This window comes from Panthera leo, chromosome E2 (assembly GCF_018350215.1).
Source record: "Panthera leo isolate Ple1 chromosome E2, P.leo_Ple1_pat1.1, whole genome shotgun sequence".
Classification (NCBI taxonomy): Eukaryota; Metazoa; Chordata; class Mammalia; order Carnivora; family Felidae; genus Panthera; species Panthera leo.
The window spans coordinates 56934940-56958254 of NC_056693.1; the positions used below are offsets into that span (position 1 = coordinate 56934940).

The 23315-nt window shown below is 50.1% G+C and overlaps 1 protein-coding gene across 2 annotated transcripts; it reads right to left on the reverse strand.

Annotated features, from left to right (window-relative positions):
* Nucleotides 1-2696: 2696 nt before the first annotated feature.
* HSDL1 (hydroxysteroid dehydrogenase like 1) lies at nt 2697-23312 on the reverse strand. 2 transcript variants are annotated; one of them, XM_042919546.1, is made up of 6 exons: nt 23229-23312; nt 14989-15063; nt 11947-12172; nt 10948-11393; nt 10515-10742; nt 2697-4887 (listed from the first exon to the last, which is right to left on the reverse strand). In XM_042919546.1, the coding sequence occupies exons 3-6, from the start codon at nt 12164-12166 to the stop codon at nt 4789-4791; spliced, it is 993 nt and encodes a 330-aa protein (XP_042775480.1). In that variant the 5' UTR covers nt 12167-12172; nt 14989-15063; nt 23229-23312; the 3' UTR covers nt 2697-4788. The 2 variants fall into 2 exon arrangements, with proteins under 2 accessions (XP_042775480.1, XP_042775481.1); XM_042919547.1 differs by lacking the exon at nt 14989-15063.
* Between the last annotated feature and the right edge of the window lie 3 nt (nt 23313-23315).

The window sequence follows — 23315 nt, forward strand, 5'->3', positions numbered from 1 at the left end:
GGGAGAGCGACGCCTGGGAGCGCCAGCCCCACCGGCTGTGCGTCCCCTGCGTGCCCCGCGCGGGCCTGCGTGCGCGCTCTGGAAGCCGGGGGCCGCCGGGGGCCGCCGGGCCTGGGTCGGGAGGACGGACGCGGGTCTCGCGACACTTGCGGCCCGGGACGGGGCGGGAGGTGGGGGGCGTGGCCAGACTGCGAGGACCCGGCCGTGGCCGGGGTAGCGGACTCTCGGGGTGGCTACTTGTGGGCCCTTGGGCCCCGAAAGCGGCACCGCGGAGCCGGGGACCAGGGAGGATGACCCTGGCGGAACGGCTGGCACTTGACGCAAACGCCTGCGAGCTCCTACCCCTTCACCCTCCTCGCGGGGACTGACGGGGCCGGAGCCAGGCTCGGGCGCCACCCCCAGGCACGCACTCTGCAAGCCTCCTTCGGTTTGCCCGACGCGACGGGCCCGGGGAGGCGGCCCGCCGGTGGCTCGGGGATCAACCCCCTGACGTGCGAAATCCCTGTCCCAACCCCGCCTGCCCGCTCCGGACTCCGCTCCTCGCCCCACTTCGCGGGGACCGCTTGACGCCCAGTGATTTTCCTTGTTGGAAGAAACAGGATCAGTGCGCTAAACTCGGAAACGTTGGCCTCCCCGGAGATGCCCGCGTGGTTTAGATACTAGGATCACGAGCACCATGATAATGCTGAATGGCACCAACGTGACAAGAAAGCACAGCACTTCATAGTCCCTTTATCATTATTTAACCAAGCTGATTTAATACACTAGATTAATACACCATCACCAACTAGCCTTGGGATCTTGGGCAAGTTGTACCTCAGCCCTTTGTACCCCACCTTCCTTGCCCCAGAGAGGTATTTACACCTACCTTCCAGGATGAAGGTTAAAGGAAACACACAGGGCTGGACACACCCATGTTCAATAAACAATGATGACTGTCGCTAGACCCGCCCACACCTGATGAAGTTCTTCTCCCCATTCTGAGATTGCATCAATGTTAGCAACTTACAGAGAATTCTCGACTCTTGCATTCATAAATCCTCAAAGTGAAGCACTCCCATGCTGCCACCATGTAACAGTGGCACTTGATCTTAAACTTAAATGTGGGTGTGCCTGGTTCTTGATTTTGGATCAGGTCATGACCTCATGACCAGGAGATCCAGCCCGGCATCAGGCTCAGCACCAAGCGTGGGGCCTGCTTGGGATTCTCTCTCCCTCTCTGCCCCTCCCCCCACCCATGCATCTGCACACTCTCGAATTAAATAAACTGGAAACAAAAAACTTCAGTGCTCTTCGGTGGCGTGAATTTGTCTCAGCCAACGTTCTTTTTTAACAGGCCTTTAAGTCACTGTGCCACTGAACACACGACCCAACTAGGGGTAGGCTAGTGAACTGAAAACATCCTTGTCATGTGATGGTCAAGCCCCAAAGCAGGCAAGAGGACAATGCTGCCCGCTTCTGAGAACCCTACAAACTGAAGGGGGCCAGGGCTCAAGACAGGTGTTTTAGAAATCTACTAAGAAAGGATGAGAGCCCTAGGCTCCTTGTCTAGCCATTTCCCACCACTCCAGGTTCTAAAATAACTTCATGTTTTACGTGTAGGATAAAGAATTTGCAAAATCCATGGGAAGGTAAATCTTTATTCAGACTAAATGCTATTTTAAAGAGTAACAGCCAAGCCAGTCCTGAGACAGAGACACAGACAGACTGGACTTGGTTTAGGAGGGCCCACGATATCAAGATTGAGGATACCACCTAACCCTCTGGTTCCCAAATGTGACAAGATTTTAAGTAACTGAGATTAAAACAGAACAAGACTCCTCAAAAGAACTGTCTCTCCTGGGGCGCCTGGGTGGCTCAGTTGGTTGGGTGTCCGACTTTGGCTCAGGTCATGATCTCACGGTTCATGAATTCGACGCCCCCCCCCCCCCCCATCCAGCTCTGTGCTGACAGCTCAGAGCCTGGAGCCCACTTCGGATTCTGTGTCTCCCTCTCTGTCTGTTCCTCCCCCGCTTGCACTCTGTCTCTCTCAAAAATAAATAAAGATTAAAAACATTTAAAAAAACAAACAAAACAGAACTGTCTCTCCTTGCTGTCTCCTTTTCTTTCTGCTCCTTTTTTTTTTTTTTAGAAGTTCATTTATTTTTTTTTAATTTTTTTAACGTTTATTTATTTTCGAGACAGAGAGAGACAGAGCATGAACAGGGGAGGGTCAGAGAGAGGGAGACACAGAATCCGAAACAGGCTCCAGGTTCCGAGCTGTCAGCACAGAGCCCGACGCGGGGCTCGAACTCACGGACCGTGAGATCGTGACCTGAGCCGAAGTCGGCCGCCCAACCGACTGAGCCACCCGGTTTCCGCTCCTTCTTGAACCCACTAGAATCTATCTTTCATCCAGACAAAATGGCTCGGGGCAAAACCAGTAGTGATCTCCATGTCGCCAAAGTCAATGATCAAAACCTAGCTCCATCTACTCAACCTATCAGGAGAATGAGAGCAAAACGTCAACTTACTCGTTTTGAAAGACTTAACAGACACGTGGTTATGGACCATTTTCTTGCTGAATTAGCAGCTTTTAATGAATTACTACCACAGGTGTTCACAGATTCAATTATTTTTCGGTAATTTTAAGGGAATTGTTCCTATGGGGGAAAAAAATCTTTCATTCCAAATACAGTTACTCAGAGCAAAACCTCTTCCAATGGAAGGCGAAGCAACAGTTTTTATTGTTAAATTTTCAGTTCACAGATTATTTCAAAGGTTCTTAAGTTCCCACATTCTTCCTAAGAAATCCCATCCGCAGTGGGCCCAATTCTGATTCTCAAATGAGCTCTGGGAAAACGTATTTTATCGAAGAAGAAACCTAAGGAACATTCTTCATTCTGATCTTTCACAAGCTTTGCAGCAGCTTTCTTACAAACGTCCTGCCAAGTAGAGAATTTTACAACACCACGGACATGATTTACTTGTTCTCATCACATAACGGCGACTCGATACCTCACCACATAACAGCTTAGATATAAACGGGGTGTTTTTACATCAAGCTGCTGCTTCTTACTACATGTCAATGGAAACTTCAGGTCAATGTGGCATGAAAGCAAACTCTGTTCTAGTCTTAATGACCGTGTGTTAACTGCTGGGGAGGGAAAATGCCAACTGTGACGAAGGCATCCACGCTAACTCCCTCAACGTGCTCAGTGCCGCGTGATCCCGCTACTAAGTTTTCACGTGTGAAGGTCTTCCTCTTGTGTAACGAAGGCCTGGTCTGTCAGCGGAAGAGCTTCTGAACTCAATCACTGATCTTCTGAGTCCGTGTCAGATCTGGAAATACTGAGGCAACAGCACTGGCGAAATCGTGGGTAAGACATCGAAGCGTGCTCTGGCCTGACTCATAATGGAGTACCATCTCAGGAGAAAACAATTCCGTACAAGTCCTGATTTCAACCCATTTACTAGTTTCTGCGTCAGCGTCCCAATCACAGACCCCCAATTCTTAACTGGCACGTAGCGTCACGTCCACGTGGCGATCTACGGTTGCCAAAGCACTCGAGAGCGGTCCTCAGAAACGTCTGGCTTTGTAAGATCCGAGCCAAAAACATTTATTTCACGGTAGGTTTCAGCGCCAACTCCTATCGTGGGGGGTTGTGCCTAACGATCTTCACATCAGTGAGAGCGTTCACTATAACGTGTAAACTCATTACACGAACCAAGAACAAGCTTCTAATACATACATCATTATCACACACATAATTTGACCACGTTTTAACGACAATGCCATAAGTACTTGACGTTTACTCCAGTGATGCCACTGTAAGAGAATATTACATAGAAAAGGATATGAAAACCAGATATAAGCTCTAAAGGGCTAAACTTCCGTTATAAAATGGGGCAGAGGCTGAGAAATCACTACTTATCCACAGCAATTACAAATCAAGAGATGACAGAGGGTCAACCGTTATAGGTCCAAATCTAGTAATGAATTAATTTCACAGTAGATTAAAAAAAAAAAAGCAACAACAGAATGTATGATATTATACACGGCAAACCTATAGCACAAAATTGGGTGGGCTTATTTAGTATGAAGAGAAGTAATCTAGAATTATAATACCCCGTAAGGTTCCACGTGAGGCCATCTTAACAAGACGTATTTTCCAAAGTAACTTAACCATAAATCAAGTTGTCTGGATGTACACAACACACATACGCACATGGCCTCTAGTGAAATGCCGCCTGAAGTGGAGCGTTTTCACACACAAACAGAGCTATACAATATGATACAGGGTCCTACTGCTAATTACACCAGCAATCTTACAAAATCACACCTTTCGATAGTCTTTCCTGATGAACATTTGAAAATCAATACTATAATTCATCTACTGAAATAGATAATTTCCCTTAAAAAAAAAAAAAAAAACACTCGAAACGACGAGACCTGACAAGTCATATTATATTTCACTATCGAGATTGCTGCAGCTCATAGAACAACATAAATCGCATGGCTTTTGGACAGCTTAGAGGAAAAAAAAAAAAAGCATCAAAATTTAGGTTCCCCCAACCAGTTCTCGTGCCTCAGTCGTTGTTTACTTCTGTACCATCCGTGTGATGTGGCCCTTGAGGTCTCTCCGCAGCATTCTCTGAAAGTATTACGTATGCTTTGCAGACGATGAGTCAACAGTATGCTAAATACTCAGTAATAAAAGAAAACACAGAAGGTAAATGTGTTCTTCCAAATGTCAGAATACTGCAGGCTCCCGCGAGCTGGCAAAAGTTCCCAACCTTCACGCGGCTTCACGCTTTGCTGGATAAGGCCTCCTTACGCAAAGAGCGATTGAGAACATTTGCTCCCCACACCCAGAGCCATTCAGGCATATACTGTGCAAAAAGGAACTAAAAATAAAAGACAAAAAGGTTATAAGGTTAGAATGCAAAGCACAGACACTTCAATGTCAGTATATGACTTAATGCAACAAATACCACCAATCAAATTAAATACGAAAAAAAGAAAAAGCCCTTAGGTGCTCTTGTACCAAACGCCTAGTTTTGTATACGAACCTGTGCTAGACTCCATGGGAATGTAAGTACGCTCACCACCCACCAACCCCCCGACCCCCGCCAATGAGGCTGGACAGACGTACATGCAGGAAGGAGTATGAGTCCATCTTTACTTAACATGAGATGAATAGGGTGGTCATTCGGTTGAGAAGGACAAGACCACTCCAGGAACGAAAGGCAGTTGAAACGGATAAATGCATCGGTGACTAGTACCGTGTGGGAAAAGGTTCGAGGGGCAGGATGGGGCGAAATTCAACAAGAGAACTGAGTCAAAAACACCGGGACCGTGGGACAGACCTGAGCCGTGAGGACGACGGCCTGGGCACTCCGGGGGAGAATCCTACCGATGCCGCCCTGTCCCGGGGACTCCCACCCCCGCCATTTTGCCACCCAAGGGGATATAACGCGATGTCCAGAAACATTCCTGGTTGTCACAATTGGGGTGCCGGTGCTACTGGCATCCAGTGGGTAGAGGCCAGGGATGCCCAGGCCAGCCCCACAACAAGGGATTATCCAACGCCGAACGCCACCCGTGCCAAGATGGACAAAAACCCCGCGCTACGCTGACAAGTTCGTCCAGGACTGCGCTGAGCGGAAGTTCTACTAGTACGGTAGGGAAGGAGATGAATGGGAGGCCTGGCTGGCTCGGCTGGTAGAGCACAGGACACTTGGCCTCTGAAGAAGGGAAAAGAAAAGGCAAAGGAAGACAGAGAGAGGAGCAGACGGCTGGCAAGTGCTAAAATTCTAGCCTTGAACAGAACGAAAATAACAGAGGTCACCCCAGACCCAGGGTACCGTACAACCGTGGGGAGGCCACAATGAACAGGAGGGGGGTCCAGTATCATGACCTGTGGGATGACAGTCGTGGAGCCACGGATGTCCACTGCAGGTTCCAGAGAAGCACCAGCCCACCGCCTCACAGACGGGAGCCCAGTATCCGGCCAGGAGCCACGGGAAACTTTCTGGGGACGCAACTAAGGTCTCTCTGGACCTCTGTGCAAAGCAGGATTTTGTGGGGAAAATACCTGGATCCTCTTCCCAGGAGCTGCTGCTCTAAAGCAAAAGGTTCTAAATCCAAGGAGATCCAGGAAGTCGGCTCCAGGAAGTCCAAGAGGATGCCGGGAGTAGGGACGCGCTCAAACACACAGGAGCCTGGGACAGGAGCCAAAACTGGAGCCCCTCTTCCAAGTACAGCAGTGCCCCTGCCGTCCCGGGTTTGCTTTCCATGGTTTCAGTTATCCACGGTCAAGGTCAAGGTCAAGTGTGGTCCAGAAGCAGACGATCTCCTGACTTTTCACCCTGTTAACAGCAGCCTAATGCTACGTCACTCACCTCACTCCCTCTCTTCACAGAGGCACACAACAACAACAAGAAGGCTGCGAACCGAACAGCAAGGTATTTTCGGAGAGACCGCGTTTGTACGTCATCACGAGAAGGGCGAGTGCAGGACAGTGAGGTATTTTGAGAGACAGAGAGAGACACCAGGGTCACATAACTTTTATTACAGTGTTGTTATAACTGTTCTATTTCATCACTATTGTTGTGAATCTCTTACTGCGCCTAATTTACCAATTAAATTTTATCGTAAGTACGGACATACAGGAAAAGACATGGTCTCCACAGGGCTCGGCACCATCTCTGGCTTCAGGCCCCCTCTGGCAAGGGTGGACTACGATGCGTTTTTGCAGCATGTATCCAGTGAAGGAGGGATGAACACCTAAGAATCTTCGTTTTTAATTTCCACCCCTGACCACTGTCTACCGCAAGGGGACCAGCATCGGGGTGCACTGTGCCACCGTCCTGACGTGCTGCGCGTGGAGACGTCACCGGCACACCATCTCCAACTTATCCGAGTGGGGTCCTAGCACCCTGGGTAGCAGCGTGGAAAGAGCTACTAGAAGAGGAAAGAACTTCATCCCCCGTGTACTGGCAGATTAGAAACTAAAGGGGCGACCCACCTACTTGTTTACAGGGGGAGTGAGTGTGAGTGTGTCTGGGGGGGGGGCGGGGAAGGGGGGAAGGGAGGGTTGGGTCTCGGGCTCTGGAAGGCTCTGTGCATGTTCAGACCCTGACCCACCGTCTAGGTCAAGGAAAGGAGCTGCTTTTCTCCTGGGACAAAAGCCAACAGTAACCGATCCGGACGCAGTGTAGTCCCCGCAGGGACTGCTGTTCAGTAAGACGTGGGGACCCGGAGCCAGAGGAGAAACTCAATAGCAAACGGGCGTGTTCGGCTGGTTGCAAACCTGCATCAGCAATGAAAATGCCGATGCCGTGTTCCTCAGAGACCGGCGCGGGTGGGGCCTGGGTAAGAACTGGGAAGAGCCGAGATGGAAAAGAGCCCAAAGAACCTGGGCTGGACCCTCACACCAGAGTTATCCCAAAGGAAGAAACACAGCAGCACCGAAGCCGTGTGGTGCGCAGTCCCCTTCCCGGCCGGCAACCGGCACCCGGCACGGGAACTTGGGCTGGGCAAGGGGGGCCGTGACTTCTGACACGGCTGCCGGCCTGCCTCCCCTGGCCCCTCACCCCATCTCGAGACGCAATTCCAGGGCCTCCTCACCGCCCCCCAGCTCCCCTCTCCTCTAAACGCCACGTCTGCTTTTTCCAATAGCCACAGACACACGGCACGCGTGAACAAATACGCCCACCGTGGGGAGAAATTCCGAGCAGAGAGAGCCCAGGTGCCCCACCCCGCCTGCCGGTCCCCGTGGCTCGGTCAGCGGACCACCAGGAGCACAGCCCCCGGGCCCCTAAGCAAGACCCTTCCTGGTCAACTTGTGGACTTAATGGCTTTTCCAGCCTAACACATACCCGAGTGTCTCTGGCCTTCACGGCAAGACCCACAGACAGAAAGCTATCAGCTTTTCCGTCGGCCTCGCTCTGTGCTCCGAAGCAGACAATACCGCCTGGTGCCGCGTCTGCGATGAGAAGTGCTCCCGAATCGACGCTGAACACTAGTTAGCGATTAAAGGAAAGGCACCGGACTCCTTTCTAGCTGTTTTAAGTCCAAATCGTTTTTTTTCTATTTTTTTGCTCGCCAATCATTAAGACAACCAGTGTAACGCAGGGAAGAGGCAATCGTTCGACTCCATGGACGGCAAGAACGCAGAAAAGGTGCGGCCGCGAGCGAACGCGGCTCCTGTGTCGGACGGTGTTCTGCGGACACCCGCGAGGGCTGGGGCCCGGGGAAGGAGTGAGGACACCTTCCCCCGCCGCCCCCCCCCCCCCGACCTCTGTGCAAGCGCATCAGAAAGAGCCTTTTTTATACACTTGGCAGCCATCGCTGAATACACTGCATTCTCAGTAAAGGGTGGTGAAATTACTCCAGAGGCTGTCCCGGGAGCGGGTCCCACAAGGGTCACTCACCCGCACGCGGCACCCTCCCCACCCCCCACACCCCCCTCCATACCTCCTCACTCTCCAAGCCCCCTGCCTCACAGGAGCCACCAGACAGCAGCCCCTCCTCGCCTTCCTCACTGTCCCCAGGCCCACGTCACCTCCCCTCCACTGCGCTCTCGGTCCTGCCCTCGCTTCCGGCACCACGCCTTCTCTCCCATCTGTAGGCCCCTCTTCTCCACACAGCCCTTCCCCCCAGCACTCACGAACAGCCACGTCTCTGCTGCCATAAACGGACTGACAAATACACCTCCCTCCTCGGGCCCAATCCACCTGCCGCCGCATCTGTGGAGCGTGCGTTTTCCGTGTCCCTCCCCGCCGCTCACGGCAACCCACGGCTCTCAGAAAGATCCCGAAACTGCCTTCATCGACTTCATCAAGGATTTCCAAGATTCTAAACCCAACACGGTGTATCTACTCTTGCTCCATTCGAAATGTGGAAAACTAACCGAGACAAACAGCACAGGTAACGTTTCATACGGTTGGTACGTGGGGCACATCAAACCTCACCCAGTCAATTCCTCAGGCACTAAAAATTGACAGAGGAAGGAAATCTTAACAAAATTTGATCTTTGCGACCCGAGAAAACCGTATTCCGAAGAGATGATGATCAGAAAGAAAAATCACAGCATCTAAAGCTATCCGAGAATCCGACTATGGACAAAACAGTGATTAACGATCAAATCTTTGTTGTAAAATTGAAAACAAAAAAAGTGGGGCACCTGGGTGGCTTAGCTGGATAAGTGTCCCACTCTTGATTTTGGCTCAGGTCATGATCTCTCTGTCATGAGACTGAGCCCCACGTCGGGCTTCGCACTGAGCATGGAGTCTGCTTAAGATTCCCTCTACCCCTGCCCCTCCCTGCTCACGTGTGCACACTCGCTCGTGCTCTCCCTTTCTCTCAAAAAAAATAAAAGAATTTTTAAAAGAAGAAAAAAGTGATAATGCTGAAAATAATTTGAGTAAAATAGAAACGAAAACAGACAAACATGTAAAGTTTTAACAGCTCTGTACAAAAAGCTATTCTAGGAATTAACAGATTTTCTGGGCGGAAAAATATACATTCTCAAGAAGAGTTCATCAACGTGAACTAATTATCATTAAAATGTGGGTGTTTTATAAATGCAGTCAAAACATCTGCCACGGCTAAGCCCCATCCCGTCCTTGATAGGTCTTCATTTGTCACATAACTTCAACGTTCGCTGGCCTCGAAAACTACTGTTTTGCCTTTCTCTGCTTTTCTCCAGGAATGAAGGGCCTGGAAACAACCACGTAAATAAAACTCCTTTTTATTCAAGAAACTTTTCGCCAAATCTTTTGATAAAAGTAAAAATTGTTGATTTACTTACCTAAGAATTTGGTGATGACAAATTTAACGATCTTTACGCACAAACAGTCTCAAAAATATTTGCTTGGCAACCAAGAAACTACATATCAAAGAGCAACCATTCTAAACTAGGGCGCGCCTACCAATTCCGCCACGAGTCTGCTCTAACAAATCACGAGCTCTCTACCAAATACTTGGAACCAAATTTTCAAATATCCAAGTTACTCCTTCAACTACCAAAGACCCACACCTCTGTCACGCCTAAACAGGAAACTCAACAGTAGAGTCTATGCTTCTTGAACAAATGAGTTCCAGAATACGCTGGGGCATTAGCTGGCTCGATGGTTATGTGAGATACAGACCGACCTTGGTTTCGTGTTCGTGGGTTACACTGCTGATTTAGAGGCACCCTCTGAATCATTACTAGAATCTGTTTTACTTTGAAATCCCCACGTAAATACTTAGTATTTTTACACTGCTACCATCTACCTATATGAAAGCAGCGTATCTCATCTCTTAGGGATCACACAGATGAAACTATTCGATGTTCTTGATAAAATAATAACTTCACAAAAGGGAATTTAGTGACTTAACCAGAACCACTAAGAGTGTCAGGTTTAAGAATCAGAATTTGCAATTCTCACGTTTCCGCGGTAGGCCTCAATCAGATTGCCACGTATCATTTAGAAAGGTTCAGGATGCATTAACCTAATTACAAGAGCCGAGCGCATACTGTTACCTGGATAGAATGGGACCAGTATCCTGTGGTCCTTTTCGAAATGCCAAGGGTAGAAACAGCATGGTGTGCGTATACTTTTGGCGAAGGCACCAACCACGGGCACTTGTGCAGAAAGCTGCCGGGTGCGGTCATGTTGGTAGCCACGTAGAACGGGATTAGACTCTGTACGAAGATTCCTTTAGAAGCATACTCGTACTGCAGTGCTCTGCTGAAGTGGTCTAAATAAGCCTGTTAAAACGGAGCAGGGGTCAAGACTTAATTTGGGGGGAAGGCGGAAGAAAATTCAGGAGAGAAAAAAGGCTTGCTGATTACCATTTCAGGAAAAAATACAGGTAATGCGAGCTGCTGACAAAGAGCTCAGCAAACCGGACCAAACCACGTAATAAAGGTCCTATTGCCTTCTGATGCCATTTTCCAATCGGGAAGACATTACCTTAGAAGCAGAAAACGCAGCCAGCTGGGGAGTAGGCTTGCAGCAGGAGCCAGAAGAGATGGTGACAACAGCACCCTTCTTCCTCTCCACCATTCCTGGTAACACTATGTGGACCATCAAACTGGCCGCGGCAATGTTTACGTTTATGATATCCCAGAGTTTGTCCTCGGAGACCTGAGTAAAATACTGGGGGTAGGGATAAAACACGCCCACGTTATTCACCAAGATGCCGATGTCTCTGTCCTTCAAGGCTTCTCGAATCGGGTCGTAGATCTCCCGGCCGCTGCTGAAGTCCGCCACTATGATATCGGTCTCCACATTGTAGGTGTCAGCGATGTCTTTAGCCAGCATCTGCAACTTGCCTTGGTTGCGACTAATCAGGATGATATTGAGACCACGGCTCGCTAACTCTTCTGCATAGGCTCTCCCGATCCCGTCCGTGGCACCTGCGACCCAAGTCACAGCACGTGAGCACGATCGTCTCGGGTGCAACCTTCACAGGGAACCTTAAATACCCCATTTCCGGGGTTAAGCAGAGAAGGGTTCACACCGGAAATAAACCCCAGAAGGGCGATTTCACGTCCACCGAGCTGATTGTGAAACACGGCAGAGAATGGTTTTCAAGCTTATATCTGGCTTGAACGAGTGCTGGGAGGTACTTTCCTGGGAAACTGATAAATGAAAATGCAATTTAACTTAAGGGAAGCATTTCTGAAAGTGGTGACGGTTTCTAAGGACAATTTCAGAACAGAGCCAAAGGAAAAGCAAGAGGTAGGAAGGTGGGCTGGGGCAGGACCGGGCACAGGAGAGCAGAAGGAGAGGCAGACGTCACAGGACGATCCTTCCGAGAGGAGGGCAGTAAGAAAATGTGAACGTGATCACAACGGAACTATGTTCCCGTGAAAACTTCCCACAGAATTCAGTAACTCCTCGAGCAAGGCATCCGACTTAAAACACACACAGAAAAGCTTATACTGTTACCATTAGAACGTTTCTTACCACTCACGACTGCCCATCTTCCGTACTGCTTGATCAGATCTGCTCTGCTCACCAGGCGTGGGATGAAATGCAGTCTGATCAGGCTGTAAAAGTCACAGACCACGGTGATGCTTTTCCGGGCTGTATACCAGGCTCCAACCAAGGCCAGAGCTTCCATGTAGCAATTGCAGGACCTGGCGATCTCCCGGTACAAGAGGTAGAAGCTGTCAACGGCAGCCATGGCAGCCTGCGGGGGAGGGGGGGAGAGAGGCGTGCTTTGCTTAGTTAAGTTAAAGGAACACACGGAGTCTGAATGAAGACAGACGTCTAAGGACGTCAGAGCTTGACGATTATGCATTCAACTAACAGTAATGTCTCAAACGCATGTAACCCATGGATCCAATCCATTTATAATCTCATTAACATCTGCAGCTCATAAAGTCCTTTTCTTCTTAAGAGATTAGTCAACATAACTACCAAGAGCTATCAAATTCCTACAAAAATTCAGGCACTGTGCTACATGTTGTGGATACAGAGATAAACACAATATGCTCTGCGCCCTAAAAAAGCTCCTCGCCCAGCACAGTGACAGACAGACTTTTAATTCATGTAACAGCTGAGAGGTGTGTTTACTTCCCTGCTTTCTTCAAATCGAGCCAGTGCAGAGGCCCACCACCCACGCCGAGACAGAGTAGAAGAAACAGAGGCAGTATTAAGACACTGCCTTGGCCAAAAAGAGCTTACAATCCATTTGAGACAAAACTAAGCTGTAATACGCGTTCACGTAAATGATATTGTGAATAAATAATATACAAAACATAAATTTTTATAAAACAGGTACTCCCCACACCCGAGAAACTGGTTTTCTTTTTTGTTTTTTAAATTTCTTTTTTAACATTTATTTTTGAGAGACAGAGGAACAGAGCACGAGTGGGAGAGGGGCAGAGAGAGAAAGGGAAACACAGAATCCAAAGCACAGCTGTCAGCACAGAGCCCGACGCGGGGCTTGAGGTCACAACGCGAGCCGAAGTCGGACGCTTAACCAACTGAGCCACCCAGGCGCCCCAGAACTGGTTTTCTTAAGTGACAACAGAGCAGGACGCCTCTGTCTTACTGAGGTCACCGGGGCACCAATACCTTTGCCCTGCTCCCTACGGCCGAACAAAGAGTCCAACACAACTCGCTCTTGTAAGTACCCACGCAGCAAGCATTTACAAAGCCCTTACTATGTTCCAGGTACCATGACACATGCTACGGATTCACAAAGGAGTTAATTAATTGTACCCAAGAAAAGAGAAGGCCATTTAACAAAACAATTCTTTCGTTCTTTCTTTAATTTTTTAAAGTTTCCTTTTGAGAGAGAGAGACAGAGCATGAGTGAGGAAGGGGCAGAGAGAGAGGGAGACACAGAATCCGAAGCAGGCTCCAGGCTCCGAGCTGTCAGCACAGAGCCAGACGTGGGGCTCAAACTCACGAACCGTGAGATCGTGGCCTGAGCTGAAGTCAGAGGTCTGAGCTCTGTCAGGGTGACAGAGCTACCCAGGCGCCCCTAAAGAACAATTCTAAATGCCATATGAACTGGTCTGTGTGTGCCCGTGATGAGAAATGACCCTGCCGAGACAGACAAAAGTCAGGCACTACCAAGGCTGATGAACTTGGTCCTAGACCAGGCTTGGGGACCGCTGATGCCAGATCCAACCGTGTGCTGTCTGCAACGGACAAGATATCAAAGAGATCACAAGAGACTGCAATTAAATTAACAGGAACTCATACGCACAAACACAAGGACACAGCATTTATTACATAAAAGACAAATGACTTTAATCCAAAATATACTGAACATTTCTGGTAATGGGCCCTCTTTAGAAGTCCCATTAAAATAGGAAAAAAAAAGATTCCTGAAACTAAGAAAATCCCCCCAAAAAAGCATCAAAAATAGGTATAAGCTTAAGGAGGAACGAGTGAATTCCCTCCCACTCCACTGCAATGTAATCTGAGCTCAATCAAGTTCTGCAGAGTGAAAACGAGCTACGCAGGAGAAAACCAATTAGCCACGGCAACAGCACACATTATAGGAGTGACAGCACACTGTGATAAAAGGCACACAAAATAACAGAAAGCCTGCTGAATATAGATAGGTACATGTTGAATACATATAAACTGATACAGATGTAAATGTATAATCAGAACTACAAACCAACAAAGTCACAAAGAAATAGGAGAGAAAACTGAGGAGATGATTGGGCAGTGGGGTTCCCAAATGCCCCACCACACGGATGGTCTCTCGAGCAGTGAGCTGTGCACAGCCACCAGATCACTAACCTCGGCTCCCAGGGTCCCTGTTCAGCATCTCACTACACAGCCCAGTCCCGGCTGAGGCAGGTGGCTGACGGGACACGCCCCTGACCTGATGTGCTACCAAGGTGCTCACGATGGCCGCGACCGCTCAAGAGTGCACGATTCTAACCAAGCGACCCAACCAGTCATTTCTTCCAAGAACGTACAGATGAGATACCACGTTACACCGTCATCTGTGGAAGTTCCTGGCATAATTTTTTAACAGTGTACAAGTGCCTTCTTTCCTAACTAACCAAATGCTAACCCACAAGGAAAACAAACGCAAAAGTAAGACTTGTATATACTACTACTTTTCCATCAAAATGCAATAAAATTAGGAATAACAAAACTACAACAAAAAAATCCAGATTCTTAGGATATTACATCTCTCCTCCCAATACAGGTGGGTGTATATGTAAGATACTAAAACAATGTGAAAATTTAAATCTTATGGTTCAAGATCTAGGGGGTTATCACCAAAGCAATAGTTGGATGGAACTAACTGCACGGAGGGCACGTAGGAGGTTCCAGCTAGAGAGGAGAAGGGCAAGTGTGACGCATCGAATGGCCTCGTACTAATGGGAAGCCAGGTAAAGGGGACGTCCTCCTGCCTCAAACTCAGACATAATTTTCTCCAAGAATTTGAACATTTGTGAAGAAAAGCTCTAGCTACAGGTGTCTGACCACAAAGGAGACTCACAACTTTCTGCCGAGGCCATTACCTACCTTGGTGTCCTCTCACCTCCCAGCTGCCAGCTCTGGCTCTTCAGGAATATTCCGCTCTGCCCCCTTAAGGCCGACCTGTGAACAAAAACTAACGTGAAACAAAGTGCTTCCTTCTGCCCTCACAGCTCAGCTGGGAAAGCTTTATATAAACCTAAGATCAAGGTGTTTAAAAAGTAAGAAAACACGTGAATTCCTCGGCCATGAGTCCCGGTGCAGGCAGCAAAGCATTTCCTCACCCCGGAGGACGGCAGACACTCATCTGTCCGCGGAGACGCCCTGCTGGGACGTCCCCGCCGCCCCCGGACCTTGTGTCCTAAGGAACATTTCACAAAGTGGAAATAAACCAGCTCTGCGAGCCGGGAAACACGGCACTCTGCAGAGACGCCGGGAGCTCAGGACACAGCCAGGGAGCAGGCGGGTCCGGGAGGGTGAGGGGACTGGCCATCCTGCCTCCGTGGTTTCCGCCTGGCCTTCCTGGGGCCCCCAACTGTCCCCTCCCCACAATCCACCTTCCTCCGGGCCACCTGTGCAGGCCCGGCCCCTCTAGTCCACGTTCCTGGAGACTCAGGCTGCCCACCTGCACCCAGGCACGCGGCACCCGTGTGGCCGTGGCGGAGGTGGCGGGAGGAAGTGGCCTGCGGCATGTGGAGCAGCCCCTTCTGGCCTGGGAGCGGGGCAGGTGCTTCAAGAGCGAGCAGAGCAAAGCGACCTCTGCGACACCTTTCCCCTCCTTGCGCCCTGGACATGGTCCCAAACCATTTTGTTTTTGAAGACCCCCCTGCAGGCTGAATTCCTCCAGGGCTGAGAGCAAACCTTATTCCTCTCTGTTCTTCCAGCACCTTCCACAGCTGTGGCCCACAGCAGGAGCTCAGCAGCCGGCTGCTACATTAAGCCGCACTACCCGGTCTCCAGCTCACCTCTCAGCCTCCACGCTTTCTTGTGCCTCCGCGCGGGAGGGGACCACCACGCAAACTTCCCCAACCCTCTGCAGAGACACTCCGTGTGCAAAACCCACCAAGGACCTCCTGCTCAGGGGCAGCAGAAAGACGCAGCAACTCCAGAGGCGAAGTGGCAGCAGCAGCTTCCAGGGCCTTGGGCCCGGCACGGTCTGGCTTCCCGGCTCTACCATCAGACTCCCCTCGGCCGTCCTACCAGGCGGCTACCGTGACGGAATTTCACATCACAGTTCCACCACAGGCAAAGACCTTAAACGTGCACTGTCTTTGCTACGTTTTTTTTTAAATCACAGAGAATCAGAGGGCTGACACGTTCTAGGCCTGGTCTACAGCCTTGAGGGACAGAAGTGCAATGTCATCGTTCTCCAGATCCAGCTCAACATGGATAGAGCTAACTCACACCCACCAAACTCACAGAAGAGCGACAAATTCAAATACCGATTTATATGTGAATAATAAACAATACCTCCCAAAAGTCTAAACACGCATAGTCACTGGTCTGTAGGCAAGTCTATCAGAAAACCAAACTACTCGAACAGCAATGATCACCTAAGCGTCAAACACTGACGAGCCTTCACAGTTAAGCCCCTGCCGCCCCTGCGTACAAGGGATTCACCGAAAGATAAAACAGAGCGATCCGGTGCAGTGTGGCGAGGGCCCTGTTGAAGAGGGTAGAAGGCCCTCCTGGGCGGAGAGAAGGAGGCAAGGGCACGGCACTGCAAGAGGTCCAGCCTGCCAGGAAATGGTGACAAGTTCTCCAGGCCTACAGCACAGGATGTCCACCAAGGGGTGGAAAGGGGACTGGGGAGGGAAGGCTGGATTGTGAAAGGCCCTCGTGCCAAACAGAAGCGTGTGGACTTACTAAGCTCCTTATGGCAAAGTGGGGGACTGATCGGTTTTGTTGTGAAAGGCGGTTGGCAGCAGAGGGGGGCGGCTGTGGTGATGCAGCCAGGAGGTGTGGGGCCCTGAGCCCTGGTCCTTCCAGATGGGGACAGGCAAGGCTGAATTACGAGCTCATGGCTTTATGACCGACTCCCGCTGCTTCTCAGACACATCACGTGTTTCTACACATTCGCTCACACCCAGATGGACAATAAATGGAAAATAACAGGAGATCAGACGTTCCTGACACCCTCTTCTCAACCTCCTCCCCCACCCTTCGGTAAGTAGTACATGATGGAAAATAATGTCTTTCTAATGAAGGAAGAAATTAAGACTTCCCCCAAAGCCATTAGCTTCCAGGAAACCTCATGGAAACCCAGGTTTAAAGGAGCTTATTACACATTTAAGTCTAGAAGCCTACCAAGATATGCATGATATTGAGCTGCATTTAACTTGCTTTGAGGGTTTGACTAGTTACTTTTCCCGCAGGTAGGTATTGGCCTGAAACTTGGAAAAACCCATTTGGAAAGCAACACGAAAACGGTCAAATGATCAGCTTTACACAGTCTGCTTGTAAAAAATGTTACAAAGCTTTGTTTTCCGGCCTCTGCAGAAAACTGAATCATCAGTGAACAAAATGGGAGAAAAACAGGTGAGGAAAAGTCAGAACTGTCCCCCAAACGGGAAGGGAGCAGTTCCCTATCACCTGTTAGGCATTTTCTACTTCTGCAAGGCAACAGTCCCAGGACTAATTCATCAAACACATAAAAAGTCTCTTAGGTAATCTATGAACTTTGGGCGATTATGATGTTCAGTGTAGGTTCAGCCTTGATTAAAAAAAAAAAAAGGGGGTGCTGGCACCTGGGAGGCTCAGTCAGTTAAACATCCGAGTCTCAATTTCAGCTTGGGGCATGATCTCACGATTCATGAGTTCCAGCCCCGCATCAGGCTCTGCGCTGACAGTGTGGTTCCTGCTTGGGATTCTCTCTCCCTCTCTCTCTGCCCTTCTCCTGTTTGTGCTCTGTCTCTCTCAAAAATAAATAAATAAACATTAAAAAAAAAAAAAAAGGTACCATTCTGGTGAGTGATGTTAACAATGGGGCAGTCTCAAGGGGAGCCTGGGGGGCTCAGTCGGTTAAGCATCCGACTTTGGCTCAGGTCATGATCTTGTGGTTCATGAGTTCGAGCCCCCGCATCGGGCTCTGTGCTGACAGCTCAGAGCCTGGAGCCTGCTTCGGATCCTGTGTCTCCGTCCCTCCCCTCTCTGCCCCTCATGCTCTATTTCTCTCTCAAAAGTAAATACACACACACACACACACACACACACACACACACACACAAAACAAAAAACAACGGGGCAGTCTCTGTGTAGGTGGGAGCAGGGAGTATATGGCAATTCCTGTACCTTTCTCTCACATTTACTCTAAACCTAAAACTGCTCCCCAAAAAAGTCCTAAAACAAACCTTGTTAAAAAAAAAAAAAAAAAAAAAAAAAAAACACCTCTAAAGGGAATATTGCAAACATAAAAGTATCATGGGAAAATTATGGTCAAAACTGCAAAGAGTAGGGTGGCTGGGTGGTTCACTCGGTTAAGCATCTAACTCTTGATCTCAGCTCAGGTTTCGATTTTAGGGTCCTGAGTTTAAGCCCCACATTGGGCTCCACTCTGGGCATGGAGCCTGCTTTAAAAAGAAAAAAAACCTGCACGGAGCAAAGTCACCTCTTCAAAGCACTGCTGCGGCCAGTAACATCCTCCTGACCCAGAGTTTAGCTGCTGCGACTTAGGAGCGAAGAGGGCAGGCAAACCTCCCACAAAAACCTCCGGGAAGGAAGAGTTCGGAGAGAGAAGTCTTGGCTGCAACACCGCCACCACCACGTCACCTAAACGAATGAGGCCCGGGGGAGCATCAGGGGGGCTGGCCACGTTTCCCAGGACAATGAAGCAAGCATGACGGTGAAAGACGGCCAACTCACCACCAAACAAAGGCAGCGTGGCGGGCTGAATAACGACCCTCGGAGACGTCCACACCCTGATCCTCAAGCCTCATGAATACATCACCTTACGTGGCAAAGAGGACTTGGAGGATGGAATGAAGTTAAGGACCTCGAGGCGAGATGATCCCGGATGATCCGGGCGGGCCCACTGTGCTCACGCGTGTCCTTACAGGAGGGAGGCAGGAGGTCAGAGTCGGAGGAGACGCGATCGAGAAGCAGAGGTCAAGGAGACAGCGAGCGGGATTTAAAGACACTAGGCCGCTGGCTTTGACGACGGGGAGAGGGGTTACCTCGAGAATGCGGCACCTCAAGCACCTGCCAAAGGCAGGAAACAGATTCTCCCCAGAGCCTCCAGGAGTGACAGAGCCCTGCTGACACCCTCACGTCAGCCCAGTGAGACGGATTTCAGACCTCTGACCTCCAGAAGCATGAATGAATCTGCACTGTTTTAAACCACTGTTTGCGGTAATCTGTCACAGCAGCAATAGGAAATTAAGACGGATGGACAGATGGAAGGAAGGAAGGATAGACCATCAAGTCTAGTTTCTAGGACAGTAAAGAGACAAGTTGCAAATCCTTCACATCCCTTAAAGCACAACCTTCTAGTGTATGCAGGATCAGAAAAAGAGCCTCCGAGATTCCTACGATCTTCCCCTGAGAGGGGTAGACCCGAGGCAGTCCCCCCCGTCCTCGTCAACAGCCGGCACTGCCCAGCTTTTCTGTAAAGCTCCAGGGCTGTGGACTTTATTTTCATTAACAGCGTTTCATAGGAATGTTACTTCTCTCATAGAGTCTGCATCTGTCTTGCTCTCTGCACTCAAATCCGGTCCGTCCTCCCAAGACCAGCTTAAGTCCCCAGTTCCACGCCAGCACTCATGGACAACACCGAGGACACGCCAGGCCTGGGATGAAGGGGAGCCCCGTGCCACTTCCTTCCCCTTCCCAGGCCACTGTACCAAGCCACCCCCCACCCCCCGCCCAGGCCCCGAGTTCCTGTCTTGCCCACGTAGCCCTTACCACACCACCCTGCGTTAACCGTTTCCTTCATCCCTTGGTTCCCCAACTAGAGCACAGACCTCCGGAGGGCAGATGTGTCTGAAAAACTAATCTTTCTATAGCTTGAAAAACTGAAAAATACACACGTTTTAAAACCCATTGTGCATAGTTCAGAGAATAACAAGACAGCCACGCGGTCACCCTCCTTCACAAATAAAACCAGTCTTAGAAGCCCCCCGCTTCTTCCCTGATCATATCCCCTTCTGCCACCCTGGGGGAAACCACTCTCCTGAATTCTGACATCACCATTCCCTTTCCCTTTAAAAAAAAAATAAAATAAAATAGTTGTACTTTTACCCCAGCAGGGATTCTGAAAGAAAGTGTTCAGTTTTGTCTGGTTTTGAACTTTATATGAAGGAATCACAGCGTGTATATTCTTTGGTGACTTTCTGCTTTCACTCAACGTTGTTCTCGAGACTCACACGTACCCCGGGAGCTGTAGGTCTGACTTTTCGCTGCTGCACACTACACACAAACACACAGCACAGACGCGCCACGGCCCGTACACCCATTCTACCGCTGATGTGCATTTGGGTTGGGCTTTTGGCTCGACAATTACGAAGAGAGCTGCCGGCAGCATTCTCGTGCGCATCCCCCGAGCACGTGCCCAAGAGTCCCTCGAAGGGGTGTGCCCGAGTCAGGCTGCTGGGGCCACAGGGCACCCGCGCACATGTTCAACCAGGCACTGCCCAAGCGGCTTGGTCTATCTGGCGAATCCCCACGCCCGTCAGGGAGCGCCCCTCCCCAGTGGCTGGCACCATCGGCTCCCGCCCACAGGGTGGCTGTGAAACAGGAGCTATGGTTTTAATTTACGTTTCCTGGTTACTAATAAGCTTGACTGCATCCTTTGATGCTTCTGTGCTGTTTGGGCCTCTTCATCTGTGAAGCGCCTGTTCCTGGCTTTTGCCCTTACTTCTACCGTGTTGTCTTCCTTTTCACTCTATATTCTAGACACCGCTTCTCCGTATGTTTTGTCTCTTTACGGTGCTTTTGACGAACTGAATGTCTTGATTTCAATGTAGTCAAATTTATCAATCTTTCTCCTGTATGCTTTGTGCTGTGTTATCCTCCAGTTCAGAAACCCCTCTCGGCCCCGAGACATAAACAAATCTCCCTGTATTATTTTCACAAGCGTTCTATGCCACCTTGCTTTTCAGATTTACGTCTTTAATTCTCCTGCAGCTCGGTGATGGTGTGAGGCTGGGATCACACCCATCTTTAAAATTCCTCCTCAGCACCTAGCATGATGCTGCATATACAGTATCTCTGTAACAAATAGATCAAATACTGCTTTGTGTTCACAGCTCGGATTTCACTCTTGAGGAGGAAAAAAAAAAAAAAAACGTAAGAAGCTTCTCAACCTCTGGGTCAGCACTTTGACCAAGTTATTATTGGCGTAGCATGACTTTTTGGAATTTCCTTACTTCCTTTGCCAACTTGGAGGCTACGGCTAACCTGAATTCACGGGGAGCTCAGTGGAAAGAGCAGAACATGGGAGTCCTCATCCAAGATCCAACGGTCCTGGGTTTTGCGTCTCCATTTGTGCAACAGGAATTAAAACAACAGTGGCACCCACTCCTAGGCATACACCTCAGACAACTTACACTCACACAGAAGCCTGTACAGCCGTATTCCCAGCAGCGCTATTCACAATAGCTACAACGTGGAAACAACCATCAACAGATGAATGGATCAACAAAATGTGGCCAATCCACATGGTGGGGTATTCGCAATAAAAAGAACGAAGTACGATGCACCCTGCTACTCAAACCCTGACAACACTCTGCTCGGTACAAGGAGCCAGACACAAAAGGCTACAAATCATACGAATCAATCCACAGGAACTGTCGAGATAAGGCAAATCAGAGACAGAAAGTAGATGGTCAGGGCTGCCAGGGCACAGGGGCAGTGGGAATGGGGAGTGACTGCTAACGGGGTAGGATTTTTTTTTTTTTTTTCTGGGATGATGGGAATGTTCTGGAATTAAAAAGTGGTGATGGCTGGAGAGAGTGAATATGCCGCTACAAAGAACATTGTGAAATGGCTAAAACCTTAAATGGTGAATTTTCTGTAATATGAATTTTATGTCAATTTTTAATATGCACTAAAAAAAAAATGCCGATTTGTTGAACACCACGCTACTGGAATATTCCTGTAGTGACTAAAACCACAGACGCTGAAAATAGACTTCCTGGAGTCGGATCCTAAGAGCTGTGTCTTGGGTGAAGGTGAAATTACTTCACCTCTGGGCTTTCCTTACATCACCTGTAAACACCGACATAATAGTTTCTGCCTGAGATCACAAGAATTAAAGGGGCTCATACTTACAAAGCACTTAGAACAGTGCCTGAACTTAAGTGCTCACTAAACGTTAGCTATTAGCAGCTATAACTCGATGTGCAACGTTAGCTACGGGCTATCTGTAGTGGCCAGGGAATTAGAACCAAGAGCTGGCTCAAAGCAGAAGTGTCCCCTAAGGACTTTAGCCCTGACACCTCACTGTTTCCTCACCAACGTTAGGAGGCAGAGTTATCATCACCCACCCCCCCCAGTTTACAGATGGGGAAACTGAGGCTGAGAGAGGTTAAAGTGACATACCCAGGACCTCACGGGAATTCGAATCAAGTCTAACAAAATCCAGAGCCCTGGCTGGCCGCCCCACTGGGAGACACCCCACCCCCCCCGCAGGCGGGAATCTGGCTGGCATCACCGCGGGGGCTGCAGGTCTTGGGGTGGCTGGGCTGCACGCTCCTCTGAACCAGGGACCAGGACCCTTCCGCTCCGGCACCTGGCGGCGCCCAGCACACCCGAGCAAACCACCGCGCTTGGGGAAGCGGTGGTGGCCTTTCTTCAGGCGCTCCCTTAATCTCAATTACTCCTAATTCAGAACAAAGACGACAACAAATCCCACTCCAAGTCCTTCAGACATGAGAATAAAGGAGCGCGCACAAAGGGGTGACTCTCGGAGCCTCGCGGGGAGCCCCGGGCTGGGGTCTGGGGGCAGAGGGGCCGAGCTGGGGTGGGTGGGGCGCGAGACCTTCGGGGTCCCTGGGGAGGGGGCGGGCCCAGAACGGGGGTCCCCCGGGGTGCAACGCCGGGATGGGAGTGGGGAAGGGGCGCCGCGGGGCTGAAGGAATGAGTCTGGAAGGAAGGGTGCCGAGGCGGGGGTCGTAGGGAACGGAGAGACGAAGGGGTCCGAGGGTCCGGGACGCTGATGGCGCCGAGGGGCACCGGTCCCGGGGGGCGTGGCGGGGCTCACAGGGAGGCACGGGCCGAGGGGGACGAAGCGGGCTCGGGACCCGGGGCTGGGCGCAGGGGGCTGGGGGGGGGGGGGGATGGCGACGCGGTACCTGCAGAGGCGGCGCAGTCTCCGAGTCGGTCCCGCCAGAGCCGCGAGGCCGCCGCCCCCGTCACCACCGCCACCGCCGCCCCGCTCA